Source organism: Callithrix jacchus, chromosome 4 (genome assembly GCF_049354715.1).
Source record: "Callithrix jacchus isolate 240 chromosome 4, calJac240_pri, whole genome shotgun sequence".
Taxonomy (NCBI): Eukaryota; Metazoa; Chordata; class Mammalia; order Primates; family Cebidae; genus Callithrix; species Callithrix jacchus.
The window spans coordinates 154,990,482-155,003,197 of record NC_133505.1 but is presented as its reverse complement, the minus strand read 5'-3'; the positions used below and the strand labels follow the sequence as shown (position 1 = coordinate 155,003,197).

Here is a 12,716-nt window from a genome sequence, read left to right as displayed (position 1 = left end):
CGGTTCTCCTGCCTCAGCCTCCTGAGTAGCTGGGAGTGAAGTTCCCGCCACCATGCCCAGCTAATTTTTGTATTTTCAGTAGAGATGGGGTTTCTCCATTTTTGCCAGGCTGGTCTTAAACTCCTGACCTCAGGTGATCCGCCTGCTTCAGTCTCCTAAAGTGCTGGGATTACAGACCTGAGCCACCATGCCCGGCCAAGAGTTTTATTTTTTGAAAACCTCCAAAAACTTTTAGGAGAGACTCAGAATGACCATGTAATGAAAAAGCAAAACCAAACAAAGACCAAGTCTTGCAGACACTTCTCCCCTGTAAAATTGGTCTCTTTTGTTCTGTCAATCGTGGTGGTTTCAACAGTAGCATCCAGCACCTATTCCACAAACCACTTCCTTCTTAAACCTCAAGGGTTTCTGCAAACCGTATTTGAATGATCTGCAGAAAGTGTTACCCTACACTTTCATGCCATCAAAGCCTTGCCAAGTGGCCCAAGAGGGAATCATTAACTGCTGCCGTGTCCCCATGTGTCTGATTAGCCACAAATACATAATGAATGTGGTTCAGCAGTGTAAGAAGCCACAGTGGAGAACTGCGGCAAAAATTCCCTGCAATTTTTCTGACAGCTGTCATCAGTCAACAAAACCCAAACTGACACCTTCAGTTGCCAACGGTTTTGGGTAAAACACATGCACATTCCCAAAGTACAAGGGCCACAGGTTGAGGGTAAGGTTACACGATACAGTTTCTCTACTGGATGGAATGGAAGAAGATAGCAAAGTGAGCTTTTGCGACATTAATAAAGAACCTAATGGATTAACAGAAGAGACTGATAGTGGACTGACATGGAGGTTTCTGGTGAGTAACTGGTGACGCTGTGAAAGCTACGTGTGGCATCCAATAGTTCGCCCATTGTTACTTCAAGAAAACTCATTCTCATGCTCTGCAGCAGCTGCTACTGTTTGGATTATGAATAGTTATAAGCCAGATGGTGTGGCAGAAAGGACTCACACATATTTTCACATGGACAAATATTATTATTCCAAAACATAAACATGTCAGTATAAGTGTTTTTCCTCCTGAGAGGAATCCAGCTTCTGATCTCAGTTATAAGAAAATGACTCACTCTATGTGCAAAAATTACCTGCCAAGGTTATTATTGGAAGAAACCCACACCACAGTGTTCCCCAAGTTTTCCTTTCCTTATTTGCAGTCAGCTGCATTTAACGTGATAAAGGAGAAGCAGAAAGAAAGGGAGGGAGAGAAGATGGGAGGAAGGAGAAAAAGGAAAAGAGAGAGAGTGAATGAAGAGATGAGGTAAGGAGGGGAAACTCACTGCTCCTCCACCCCAGATTTCTCACAATGGCGACAGCAGTGTGTTGGCCTGAGAATTATAATGCCAAATACTTGGTGACCAAAACTAGAAGGCAAAGATGGAAAAGATGGAATCAGGCCATTTAGACAGGTCAGTGAAGGATTCTTCTGAAGCATATCTCCAGTTTTCTCTTATGTGGAATGTTTCAAGGACAAAGAGTCCATTACAGTCAATATAGTTCTCATAACAATATATCTAGATTTCCCATTTCTTAATTTGCTCTTGTTACTTCTTGCTCTAATTTCCATTTTTCTATATTCTTTCTTTCTTTCTTTCTTTTTTGGAGACAGAGTCTCACTCTGTCACCCAGGCTGGAGTGCAATGGCACCATCTCTGCTTGCTGCAATCTCTCTCTACCTTTCGGGTTCAAGTGATTCTCATGCCTCAGCCTCCAGAGTAGCTGGATTACAGCCATGTCCCACCACACCTGGCTAGTTTTTTGTATTTTTAATAGAGATGGGGTTTTGCCATGTTGTCTAGGCTGGTCTCAGGTGATCTGCCCGCCTCGGCCTCCCAAGTTGCTAGGATTATAGGCATGAGCCACCATGCCCGGTCTTATATTCTTTCTTTCCCCAGAAATTCCTATATAAGGTATTCTTCACAAGAATCTCCCACTCTTGGTGCCAGGTATTTTGTACTCAGTCCTAAACCTTCCTCCTTTATCTCTCTTCCTGCTATGGCTTGGGAATTGCCTTCCAAGACTTCTTGCCTGTTTTCCAGCCTCCTGGGAGCCCACCTGTCTTCCAGCAGGATGGAACAGCCCACCAGGGCTCAGGGAGGGCAGACCTGGGTGGTGTGCAGGAGGAGATGGAAAGGGTGGGCTCAGCTGCAGCCCTTGGATGTCTTTTTGCTACGTAGGCCCTGTGGGTCGGCTCTACTAATGTGGAACCAGCTTTGTGCCCTACTGAGAAGGGCACACTGGGAAATTCTGTCCTGGCTGGCAATGTTAGAGTCGGCTTCTGTTGTGGAGTAGTTTTTAGTGGGTCCTCTCTTTTGGTGTACCACTGCAGGTTTACCACCCACAAGTGAACAATTCACCTAGCAACCTGACTCTCATTCTTTGAAGTTCAAATCACAGATAATTAAAAAAAAAAAATTGGCCAGGTGCAGTGCCTCATGCCTGTAATCCCAGCACTTTGGGAGGCCAAGGCAGGTGGATCACCTGAGGTTAGAAGTTCGAGACCAGCCTGGCCAACATGGTGAAATCTTGTCTCTACTAAAAATACCAAAATTAGCCAGGTGTGGTGGTGGGCACCTGTAATCCCAGCTACTCAGGAGGCTGAGGCGGGAGAATCACTTGAGCCTGGGAGGTGGAGGCCGAAGGCTGTAGTGAGCCAAGATCATGCCACTCCACTCCAGCCTGGGCAACAGAGCAAGACTGTCTCAAAAAAAAGAAAAAATTGAATCCAGCATTTGCCTGTTGCTTGACCACCCTGTTGCATGTACACCCTTCAGCTCCAGGACCACATGTGGTCAGGCTGGTAAGTATAAGTGGGTGACTACATAAGGGCTAAGAGATAATATAGACGGGATGAACTGGAGGATATACATCTTTAATAGCATTCAAGGTAAAACACCTCACAGCCTGTGCATTCCCACCGGGGGACATCTGCAGGCTGTGTCCAGCCTCAGGGTCACCGGTGCACAATCCCTGCTCAGCAACCTGCCGTGCTTTTATGTTCAAGCACAGCCCCACTTCTTTTATTTTTGTGGCCTCTCCCGGCAACCCCCACTCCATCTGTTCTCCTTTACTCTCAGCCTATGTTTGTCTCAGTGTCACTTCCCCTGGTCCTGCTTCAGACCCTTGCTATCACCAACACCCTCCAGGCCTTTGACAGGCCCCAGGAGGCTTCTGGGCACCCCAGAGCAGTCTCTTCTCTATGGAAAGCATTCTGGATCACTGCACCTGTTCCATGGGTGATACGCTTTTGAGTTCTAGGACAGCAATTCTCAAAGTGTGCCCCGGAGATCAGCAGTATAGGCATTGCCCAGCAACTTAGAAAAATGCAAATTTGGGGACCCCACCCTAGGCCACTGAATCAGACACTCTGGGGGGAGGTGCACAGTGGTGGGCCAGTAATCTGGGTTTAATCAGCCTTCCAGGAGATTCCACTGCAGGGACAAGTGTGAGAATCACTGCTCTGTTCAAGTGGTCCCACCTGCATAGCAATGTGCTTGGGTTTGCCTGTATCTCTCTTAAATTTCAGTCCCTAAAAATAAACCTTAATACCCTCATTCATTTTAGAGGAACATAGGGGCCCTATGCAGACAAAATTAGATAATATCCAGCACAGTTTCCAGCACAAGCTAAATTTGCTATACATGTTAGTTATTGTGTAATCATTAATATTAATCAGTGTGGTCCAAAGTCAAATGACCTTTTTACATACGGTAACCTTCTACAGTATTTATTTATTTATTTATTTTTGAGACAGAGTCTTGCTCTGTTACTCAGGCTGGAATGCAATGGAGCGTTCTCGGCTCACTGCAACCTCTGCCTCCTAGGTACAAGTGAGTCTCCTGCCTCAGCCTCCCGAGTAGCTGGGACTACAGGCCTGTGCCACCATGCCCGGCTGATGTTTGTATATTTAGTAGAGATGGGGTTTCACCGTGTCAGCCAGAATGGTCTCGACCTCCTGACCTCATGATCCGTGCACCTCAGACTCCCAAAGTGCTGGGATTACAGGCGTGAGCCACCGTGCCGGGCCTACGGTGATTTTTTAATCTCTCATTTATAGCTCACATATTTACATGGTAGATGGAAGTGAAGAATCTATACTGAATACAACAGCTTCAGTGGTGGGGCTGAAACTGCCTCACCAGTGGAGAGGAAGTGATCTTGTTACATCAGCCAAAAGTTCTAAGAGCTTGAGAAGGAGGAAGAAAAATCTCCCCAGAAGAAAAGAAAGCAGTCACAGAGGTCTGATTCTTTGAGGAGGACATGGGTGGAGTAGTGAAAGGAAAGATCAAAAATTAATTTTAAAGCTTCTCTATATTTCAAAGAACACAGAGAATCTCTTCTGTGTCTGTCCTCCAATTGTAAATGCCCTGTCAAATCTCCATCTTTCTTCCATTTTAGACAAAAGGCTATTTTGACTGTTACTAACCAAAAAATAGAAACGCCAGCCCGTGCGAAGTCTGTGTTGAAATTCACTCAGTAAAGAATTTTGACTTTCATTAAAATAACTACTAACGGAGAGCCAAGAGGTTGACCTTCACATTGTTCAAGAGCCACACCAATCACCTCTCCTTCGCACATGCTTGGATCTCTTGCCAGGATTTCAGCAGGTGTTTCTGAATTGCATCCAGAATCGCACTGGACAGAAACACAGCAGAGGTCGCCGAAGCCACATGAATAATGATAAGCAGATGATCCCGGCCCCCTCCCGCTCGCCCTGTGAGCTGCAGAGATCACAGCACTGCTCAGTCTGTGGGAGGCAGCGCAGCCTCGAGCTTCTAGCCAACAGCCAATGTCATTTTAACATATTCAAGACGAACTAGCTGAACCAACCTTTCAGGCCAGAGTTCTAAAAACACAAAATAGGTTAGGAGGAGAAATTGAACAGGAAAATATCCACAAATATTTTTTATTAGTAACTTTCATTTAGAAATTTGAGACATCTTCAATACAAATGTTTAAAATGCTGCAATCACAACTGCCATATTTGCAAGTCCACTTTTTTTGTTTTAACCGAAAGAAGTAAAATCAAAGGAAAAAGCCAATTCTGAAGAATGTTCCTTCTTGGCATTGTAAGTAGCAAGTGCAATCACTTAAAATACAACTCCATCAAGAGTCGCAGATGAGAAATACTACTGTTCTGGGGTTTCTTAGATTCTGGCTTTCAGGGTGACCTATTCAATATTCCTCAACTGATATTCAGAATATCAATTTTGACTGATGAGTTTCTTCCCACATGCTGGTTTTTGCGTTTCTCCAGGTTCCTAGTCTTTCTTTCTTTCCTTCCTTCCTTCTTTCTTTCTTTCTTTCTTTCTTTCTTTCTTTCTTTCTTTCTTTCTTTCTTCTTTCTTTCTCTCTCTCTTTCTTTCTCTCTTTGTCTTTTCCTTTCTTTCATTTGTCTTTCTTCCTCCTCTTTCTTCCTCTTTCTTTCCCTCCCTCCCTCCCTTCCTTTCCTTTCTTCTCTCTTCTTTCCTTCCTTCTCTTTTTCTCTCTCTTCCCCACTCTCTCTATCCCCTCTTCTTTCTTTCCCTTCCCTCCCTCCATTCTCTCTCTGTCTTTCTTTCTTGCTTGCTTTTCCCCAAGACGAAGTCTTGCTCTGTCACCCAAGCTGGAGTGCAGTGGTGTGGCTCAGAGCTCATAACAGCTCAAACTCCTGGGCTCCAGTGGTCTTCCTTCCTCCACCTGCCAAATAGCTGGAACTACAGGTGTGCACCATTACACCTAGTTAATTTTTAAACTTTTTGTAGAGATGATGTCTCACTATGTTGCTCAGGCTGGTTTCAAACTTCTGTCCCCAGTTACCAACCTTTTGGATTCTGTATTCAAGAAACAACTACAGTCCTCAAAAGAGAGAAAAGGGGGCAAGGCCTTATAGCAAAGCTCATTTTTTTTTTTTTTTTTTTGAGACAGAATCATGCACTCTCACCCAGGCTGGAGTGCAGTGGCACAATCTTGACTCACTGCAACCTCTGCCTCTGAGTTCAAATGATTCTCCTGCCCAGCCTCCTGAGTATCCGGAATTACAAGCACCCACCATCATGCCCGGCTAATTTTTGTATTTTTAGTAGAGACTGGGTTTTACCATGTTGACTAGGCTGGTCTCCAACTCCTGATCTCAGGAGGATAAGATCCACCTGCCTTATCCTCCCAAAGTGCTGGGATTATAGGTGTGAGACACTACGCCTGGCCAGCAAAGCTCAGTTCTCATCCCTGTACCGATACCAAGCCCCTTGGGCAATACTGAAAAAGTTACTTCAGTTCTTTGTGCCTCAGTTTCCCTTTTTTATAAAATGAGAGATTGGCTAAATTAGGGGTCATAGCTGAAATGTTCACAGGCCCCAATAAGTACTCAAAAATGTAGATAAGGAGGAGAAAGCTTACCCTGTCTACAGGGGACAGCTATACTCAGTGCCTACTGATAATTGTCATATTTTTATTCTGTTTCAAAAACAAAAAGTCCCTGGTTTTTATGTGAAAAAATGTCTTAATTTTAAATATTTTCTAAAAATGTAAATAAAACAACAATTATCAAAACAATATGTAGGTCAAACAGAGCATGTCAATGGTCCTTTGGAGGTCTTGCCTTCCGTGATTCAAAATTTCTTTTGAAACCTGTCTAAGACCTGTCGGTCTAAACATACAACACCTTAATTTTCATCACCTGTGTACCTGCTGTGCTGGCTCGCTTCCACTTTCAAAATATCAGGTGGATTGTGTACCTCTTTTTCCTGTATGTAGCAGATACTTTATGTCAAATGCAGCTATGTATATGCCTAGAAAAGTTAATCATGTTACCTGAAGTATGCTGCCAAGCAGCCGAATGTCAGTCGGTGGATACATTGATGTGAATAAAGACAGAGGGAGTAATGGGAGAGGCCCACGCACTAGAAATAAAACTAAGTCAGGGTATTAGTCTGTTTTCATACTGCTATAAAGAAACATCTGAGACTGGGTAATTTATAACGGAAAGAGGTTTAAGTGACTCACAGTTCCACATGGCTGGGAGGCCTCAGGAAACTTAACAATCATGGTGGAAGGCAAAGAGGAGACAAGGACCTTCTTCACATGGCAACAGGAGAGAGAAGAGTGAGTAAAGGGGGAAGAACCCCTTATAAAATCATCTGGGCATGGTGGCTTATGCCTGTAATTGCAGCACTTTGGGAGGCTGAGGCATGTGGATCACTTGAGGTTAGAGTTTGAGACCAGCTTGGCTAACACATGAAATCCTGTCTCTACTAAAAACACAAAACTTAGCCAGGTGTGTTGGTGGGTGCCTGTAATTCCAGCCACTCTGGAGGCTGAGGCAAGAGATTCGCTAGAACATACAGGGTAGAGGTTGCAGTGAGCCGAGATCGTACCACTGCATTCCAGCCTGGGAGACAGAGTGAGACTCCATCTCAAAACAAAACAAAACAAAATAAAAACAAAACCCATCAGATATTGTGAGAACTCACTCATTATCAGGGGAACAGCATGGGGGAACCACCCTATGATCCAATTGCCTGCCTCCCTTGACACACGGGAATTATAATTAGAGATGAGATTCGGGTGGGGACACAGAACCAAACCACTGGCTGTGAGTGAGAAAGAAAGAGGAAAGTCAGTGAGAAAGAAAGAGGAAAAATGTTTCCTGTTCATCAAACAGCAGCTTGGGAGCAGGTCATAAGAAAATGACCCTCAGGAGCATGAATCCAGCTGTGATGAAGGAGGAGCCTTGAGGGAGCAGAATGCTCCAGGTGGCAGGAGGGTTACCTGCAAGAGAATGGCCTGAACTCTGAGGATGGGGACTGATGCCCGGAGAATTATCCAGAAAGGGATTGGTTAACCCAAGGGACAGGGGGGGAAGTATGAGACAGGTCTGCTGGTCTTAGGAGTAAATCTATGGAAAATAATTATACTTCTCTCTTATCCTGAGCAAACATAGACTGCTGTCTACAGATCTCCATAAGGGGCTGACTTTATGTAGTTTGTATCCTATACAATCCCACCAGTCGACTGGTATTCCATGTTTTACCTTAAAGATATGTTTTTCCTCCTTCTTCCACTTGTACCACACTGCTCTGGGACCACTGTCATCTCATGTGTAGGTCCTGTAACAATAGTTTTCTGACTGGCCCCTATATTCTTCAGAATCCAATCTACCTTGCCAGACTCATTTTCCTTAAATGCGGCCTTTATCAAGCCATTCTACTGTTCTGAGTCCTTCCGTGGCTCCCATGTCCTCCCCAGTCTAAGATCCTCTGCTTGACCTCAAGACTCTCCAGGATCTGCTTGATTCTCTATCTTTCCCCAGTCCCTCATACCCATTTCCTGTTCAGTCAGTCAGTAGTATCTCATCACCAGAGGCCTTTCAGCCTCCCAGCATTTACTCAATGTTGGAAATAGATGCTCAGTGCCGCAAAGACAAATCAGCACTGGGAAAAAGGATCTTTCAGCAATGCAAATTTTTTACTTCCTGGGCTGCAGGAAGGGTCCCCTCACTAGCCATCATGCCACGAGAGTATAATGAACAAAGGAAAACACACAAATTGATCTTTTAATCATTTGAGGTCGTCCTTACTGCTGTGTCTGATCTCTGTTGGCTGGAGCCAGACCTCACAATCTAAACTAAAATCTGATTGGGTAATAACTTAAAACTTTTCTAAACAGGTAAAAGCCATGGAGAACTGGAAGATGCCTGCGAGCAAGTCCAGCACAGATATTTTGGTTAAAGTACAGGGACATAGAATGTAACACATGCCTGTAAGCATGGCATGTTTAATAGCTACATAGGATAGGGCTTAACAAAGTTATTGCACACTTATTCTTTAACAAGAAAGGAAACTTTAAAAAGGAACTTTTCTACTTCCCACACTCAACACCATCCCCTTCACCTGGGTGCCTTTCCCTCTCCTTTTCAAATTCTGTCCATCAGTTTCCATCATGAAGGCTTCTTTGACTCTTCTGAGCCTCACAGACTACCCTGACTTCAGACTTGCTATTCCACTTAATTTCTGAACCATGCCCTCTGCCACTCAATTATATATTATTCTGTTCTCTAATTGTTTCATGCATGTTTGTCTTGTCTAACAATTACAGTTTGACCTTCCTGAGTAAAGATCATATCTTCTTCCTCTTATTCTCCATAGAAACAGTGGATTTAGTCAGAGAGCCTGGGCTCAATGAGCACTTGCCTGATGCTTCATTGAGGCAGATATTCAGATGAGCTCACTGGGAGAAAGAGGATGGGGACCAAGAAAGAAGGCTGGGGTCTCTTGGGAGGAGATGATCAGACAGGACTGTGTACAGAGGTACCACTGTCCACTTTCCCCAAATAAGCATGCATGGCCATCATGCCCTCTGCTGCCTGCACTTTCTTTTCTTTTCTTTTCTTTTTTTTTTTTGAGACAGAGTCTCACTTTGTCACCAGGTTCCAGGCTGGAGTCCAGTGGCACGACCTTGGCTCACTGCTACATCTGCCTCCTGGGTTAAAGCAAGTCTCCTGCCTCAGCCTCCCAAGTAGCTGGGACTACAGGTGTGCGCCACCACGCCCAGCTATTTTTTTTTTTTTGTATTTTTAGTAGAGATGGGGTTTCACCATGTTGGCCAGGATGGTCTCGATCCCTTGACCTCATGATCCACCTGCCTCGGCCTCCCAAATTGCTGGGATTACAGGCGAGAGCCATCATGCCCTCTGCTGCCTGCACTTTCATATGTGGTTCATGCTGTTGAAGTTGTGCTAGGTTGAATTCATGCACTGAGTTGTACGCAAGGGGAGACCTGATCCACCAACTGTCCTGGACCAGCTCACAGCCTTGGAGATTTAAGGCTGCACTTGGAGGCAAGGTTCTGAATTAGAGCTCCCAGGGGTCACTACTATCCTCTTTGAGAGAAGCATGATCCAGTTATGTCCAACATGGAAGTGAATGTCTAGGTGACTCAAGTATTCTGCAAGAGTGAAGACATACAAGTACTCAGATGCACTAAGCAAAAAATGATGGGAGAACTCTTGATGGAAGAACCATTCTGATTCTCCTGGTGGAGAAGGCTGAGAGACAATGTCCAAAATCCTGTAGGAAGTCACCAGAGCCTTAGATTTCTCACTCCCAGCCCACTCACTAACCAGAGCGCCAAGCCTGTTATTAAATCTCTATGTCTTACGATCTACACAATTCCGATAACAACCTGCTGACCACAGAGAGGTTGGGTGCATTCATTATGATAGAAAGACTGTGAAAATATACCAGGCCCTCCAAAATCCATTTCTGTTAGTTCACACAGGCTGAGTAGCCATCGGCTCATAGTAAATTGCAGTCCCTCCTGCCCTGGGCTGTGCCTCTTACTGGGTGTCTGTGCTGGCAGGTGTTCTGTCCATGACACAGCCTGGAAGGAGCTTAGGAGAGGCTAATGAGTTGCCACCAGCTCCCTGAGGCAGTCTCTGGGGCTGCTGATCTGGCTGTCTCACAGGAAGCCACCACCCACCTGCCAGGGGAACTGGCAACAACATGCAGTGGCCATGGTGGAGCCAGGGGTGAAAGAGAGGTTCAAAATGAGGGCAGAATTTTCAAAATGGAAGTTTGGACAATCATGATTTAACAAAGCAACAGGCTAGCTTGAATTTGCATGGGAGCTGCTTAGCTGCTTACACGTCCGAGAGTTCTTTCATGTGACTATCTTATTCGGAAAACTCCCTGGGCAGGAATGGGGTTGGGGACTGTTCTGGGTGGATAGGACCAATGCCCACATCTCATTCCTTTGTGAATTTCCTGAGCCTTTGCTCAGTCCCCGCAGGTTTAAGACTCGCATCAGTCAGAACCTACTGCTACATTGGCTCCCAGCTCCTTGGTGCACAGATGCTCCTCTCTGCCTGTAGGACACGCAGAAAAAAAACCTTTTCCATTTTTCTATAGTTCATCAAAATGAACTCTTAATAAAAATACAGACATTTTAAAAAACCTAAGTATTGTAAGAGCACAGAAATGATTGAGTTTCCAGAATATAATGTATTGATATGCCTGCTATGTAAATGAGTGAAAGAATTGGATACACAAAAGTAAATGTATTAAATGTTTGGATATTGATCAGAAAATTGTGCTTTTTAGTTATGTTTAGAAATAACAGTACTTTTTTTTACCCTCCTTTCTCCAGAAATCACACAGAATGGCTTACCAGCTTAGAAATAGCATTATAATTGAAGACATCAGAGATACTGAACATTCTTTAAGGAACAGAAGTGACTACTCTAGAAACCAATGTTTCAGGATGTTCACAGAATCAACTTAGTGTCATCGAAGAAGGCAGATAGGTCATATTGCCTGGGAAAAGTCCGACTGTTGCCACCGAAAGATACTTTGTTATATCATCCAGCCTAAAAATGACCTGCTTGCAACTGAACTTTTTTATTTCCAGTGAAGCTGAAATTTACATTAGAAAGGAGAAAACAAAATGAAATTTTATGATATGAGAGTGAAATATAACAACAACAACAGAAACCACTGGAATGGGGGTGGGGGTGGGGTCTGGATCTCATAGCCCGACTATGGGTTGTTTGAATAGAGGGACTTCAGTTTATTCAACTATAAAATGACATGATCAGCTTGAATCACCAAAGTCAGGGAATCTCTGCATTCGGTAATGCATTCGACACTGTACCATGTCAACTAAGGTATACTCAGCAGTTCTTGGTCACATAAAAGGAACATGGCAGATATGAATATGTTCAGTTCAGAAATCATACAGGTTAGTGTTAGACATTAGAATCCTCCTTTTCTAAGCCCTTCTGATCATATGTATCTATACACAACTTAGAGAAAATCCTAAAGGAGGTACAGTTAAAGAAAACCAAAAGTAAAAATCCAATACAGAGTTCTAAGAAATCCTTCCTTTATATTAAAAATCTTAGAATTCTTTTCCACCAGCAAACTCTATTGCTTCCATAGTCATAAAGCCTTGCATGCCCATAAGCTGTTAGTATTCTTCATCAATAGAATTTTTCAAAGTTCCTCCCAAACGATTCATTCAAAGCCACTTATCACTAACAAAATTTAATATGTAGAAGGCATGTTTCACTTAAAGTAATGAGCAAGACCACAATCCTTTGATTATAAATTTCCCTTTCATCTTATTTTATAGAAAGCCACAAGGAAAATGGCCAGCGTGATGTCCTTGATATTTAAACACTTTATTCAACTTACCATTAGTTTGCTCCAAAACTCAGCTTCCCTCGTAAATTGCTCCATATTGAAGGGATAAATTTCTCCTTCTGCCTTGTCAGATGTGTCACTCGTGCTGCTCAAGTGACTGAGCACAGGGAAGCAAACATTTCAGCTGAGCCACTTTCACAATATTGACGGTTGCATTCCCTCAGAGCTGGGAATCTTGGGAGAAATGGAATTTACATATGTTGAGGTGAGATGGGTGTGGGCATTTCTCACAGTTATGATTCAAAACCAAGATATGTCTCATTCAAGAAGATAATAATATAAGTCAAAGAAGAAAAGTATCCCCTAGCGTTGCTGCCACTTAGACAGGGCAACTCACACTGCCATGTCCACAGGTGCCACGCCTCAGTCATCATGCCAACAACAATCCTTCAGTGGGCGGTGAAGTTTCCTTCTGGCATTTTCTTTTTGACTCTAGTAATTATAAATCTCCCAGCTCACTTTAAGGTGTGTTTGGTACACAAGAATGGA

The 12,716-nt window shown here is 43.8% G+C and overlaps 1 protein-coding gene across 1 annotated transcript in view; it reads right to left on the bottom strand.

Moving 5' to 3' along the window:
• SASH1 (SAM and SH3 domain containing 1) overlaps positions 1 to 12,375 on the bottom strand; it is a 361,653-nt gene extending 349,278 nt beyond the window's left edge. The window contains exon 1 of the mRNA XM_078370272.1: positions 12,219 to 12,375. Within this exon, the coding sequence (XP_078226398.1) occupies positions 12,219 to 12,263 (45 nt within the window). The 5' untranslated portion in view covers positions 12,264 to 12,375. The remainder of the gene's footprint in view (positions 1 to 12,218) is intronic.
• Between the last annotated feature and the right edge of the window lie 341 nt (positions 12,376 to 12,716).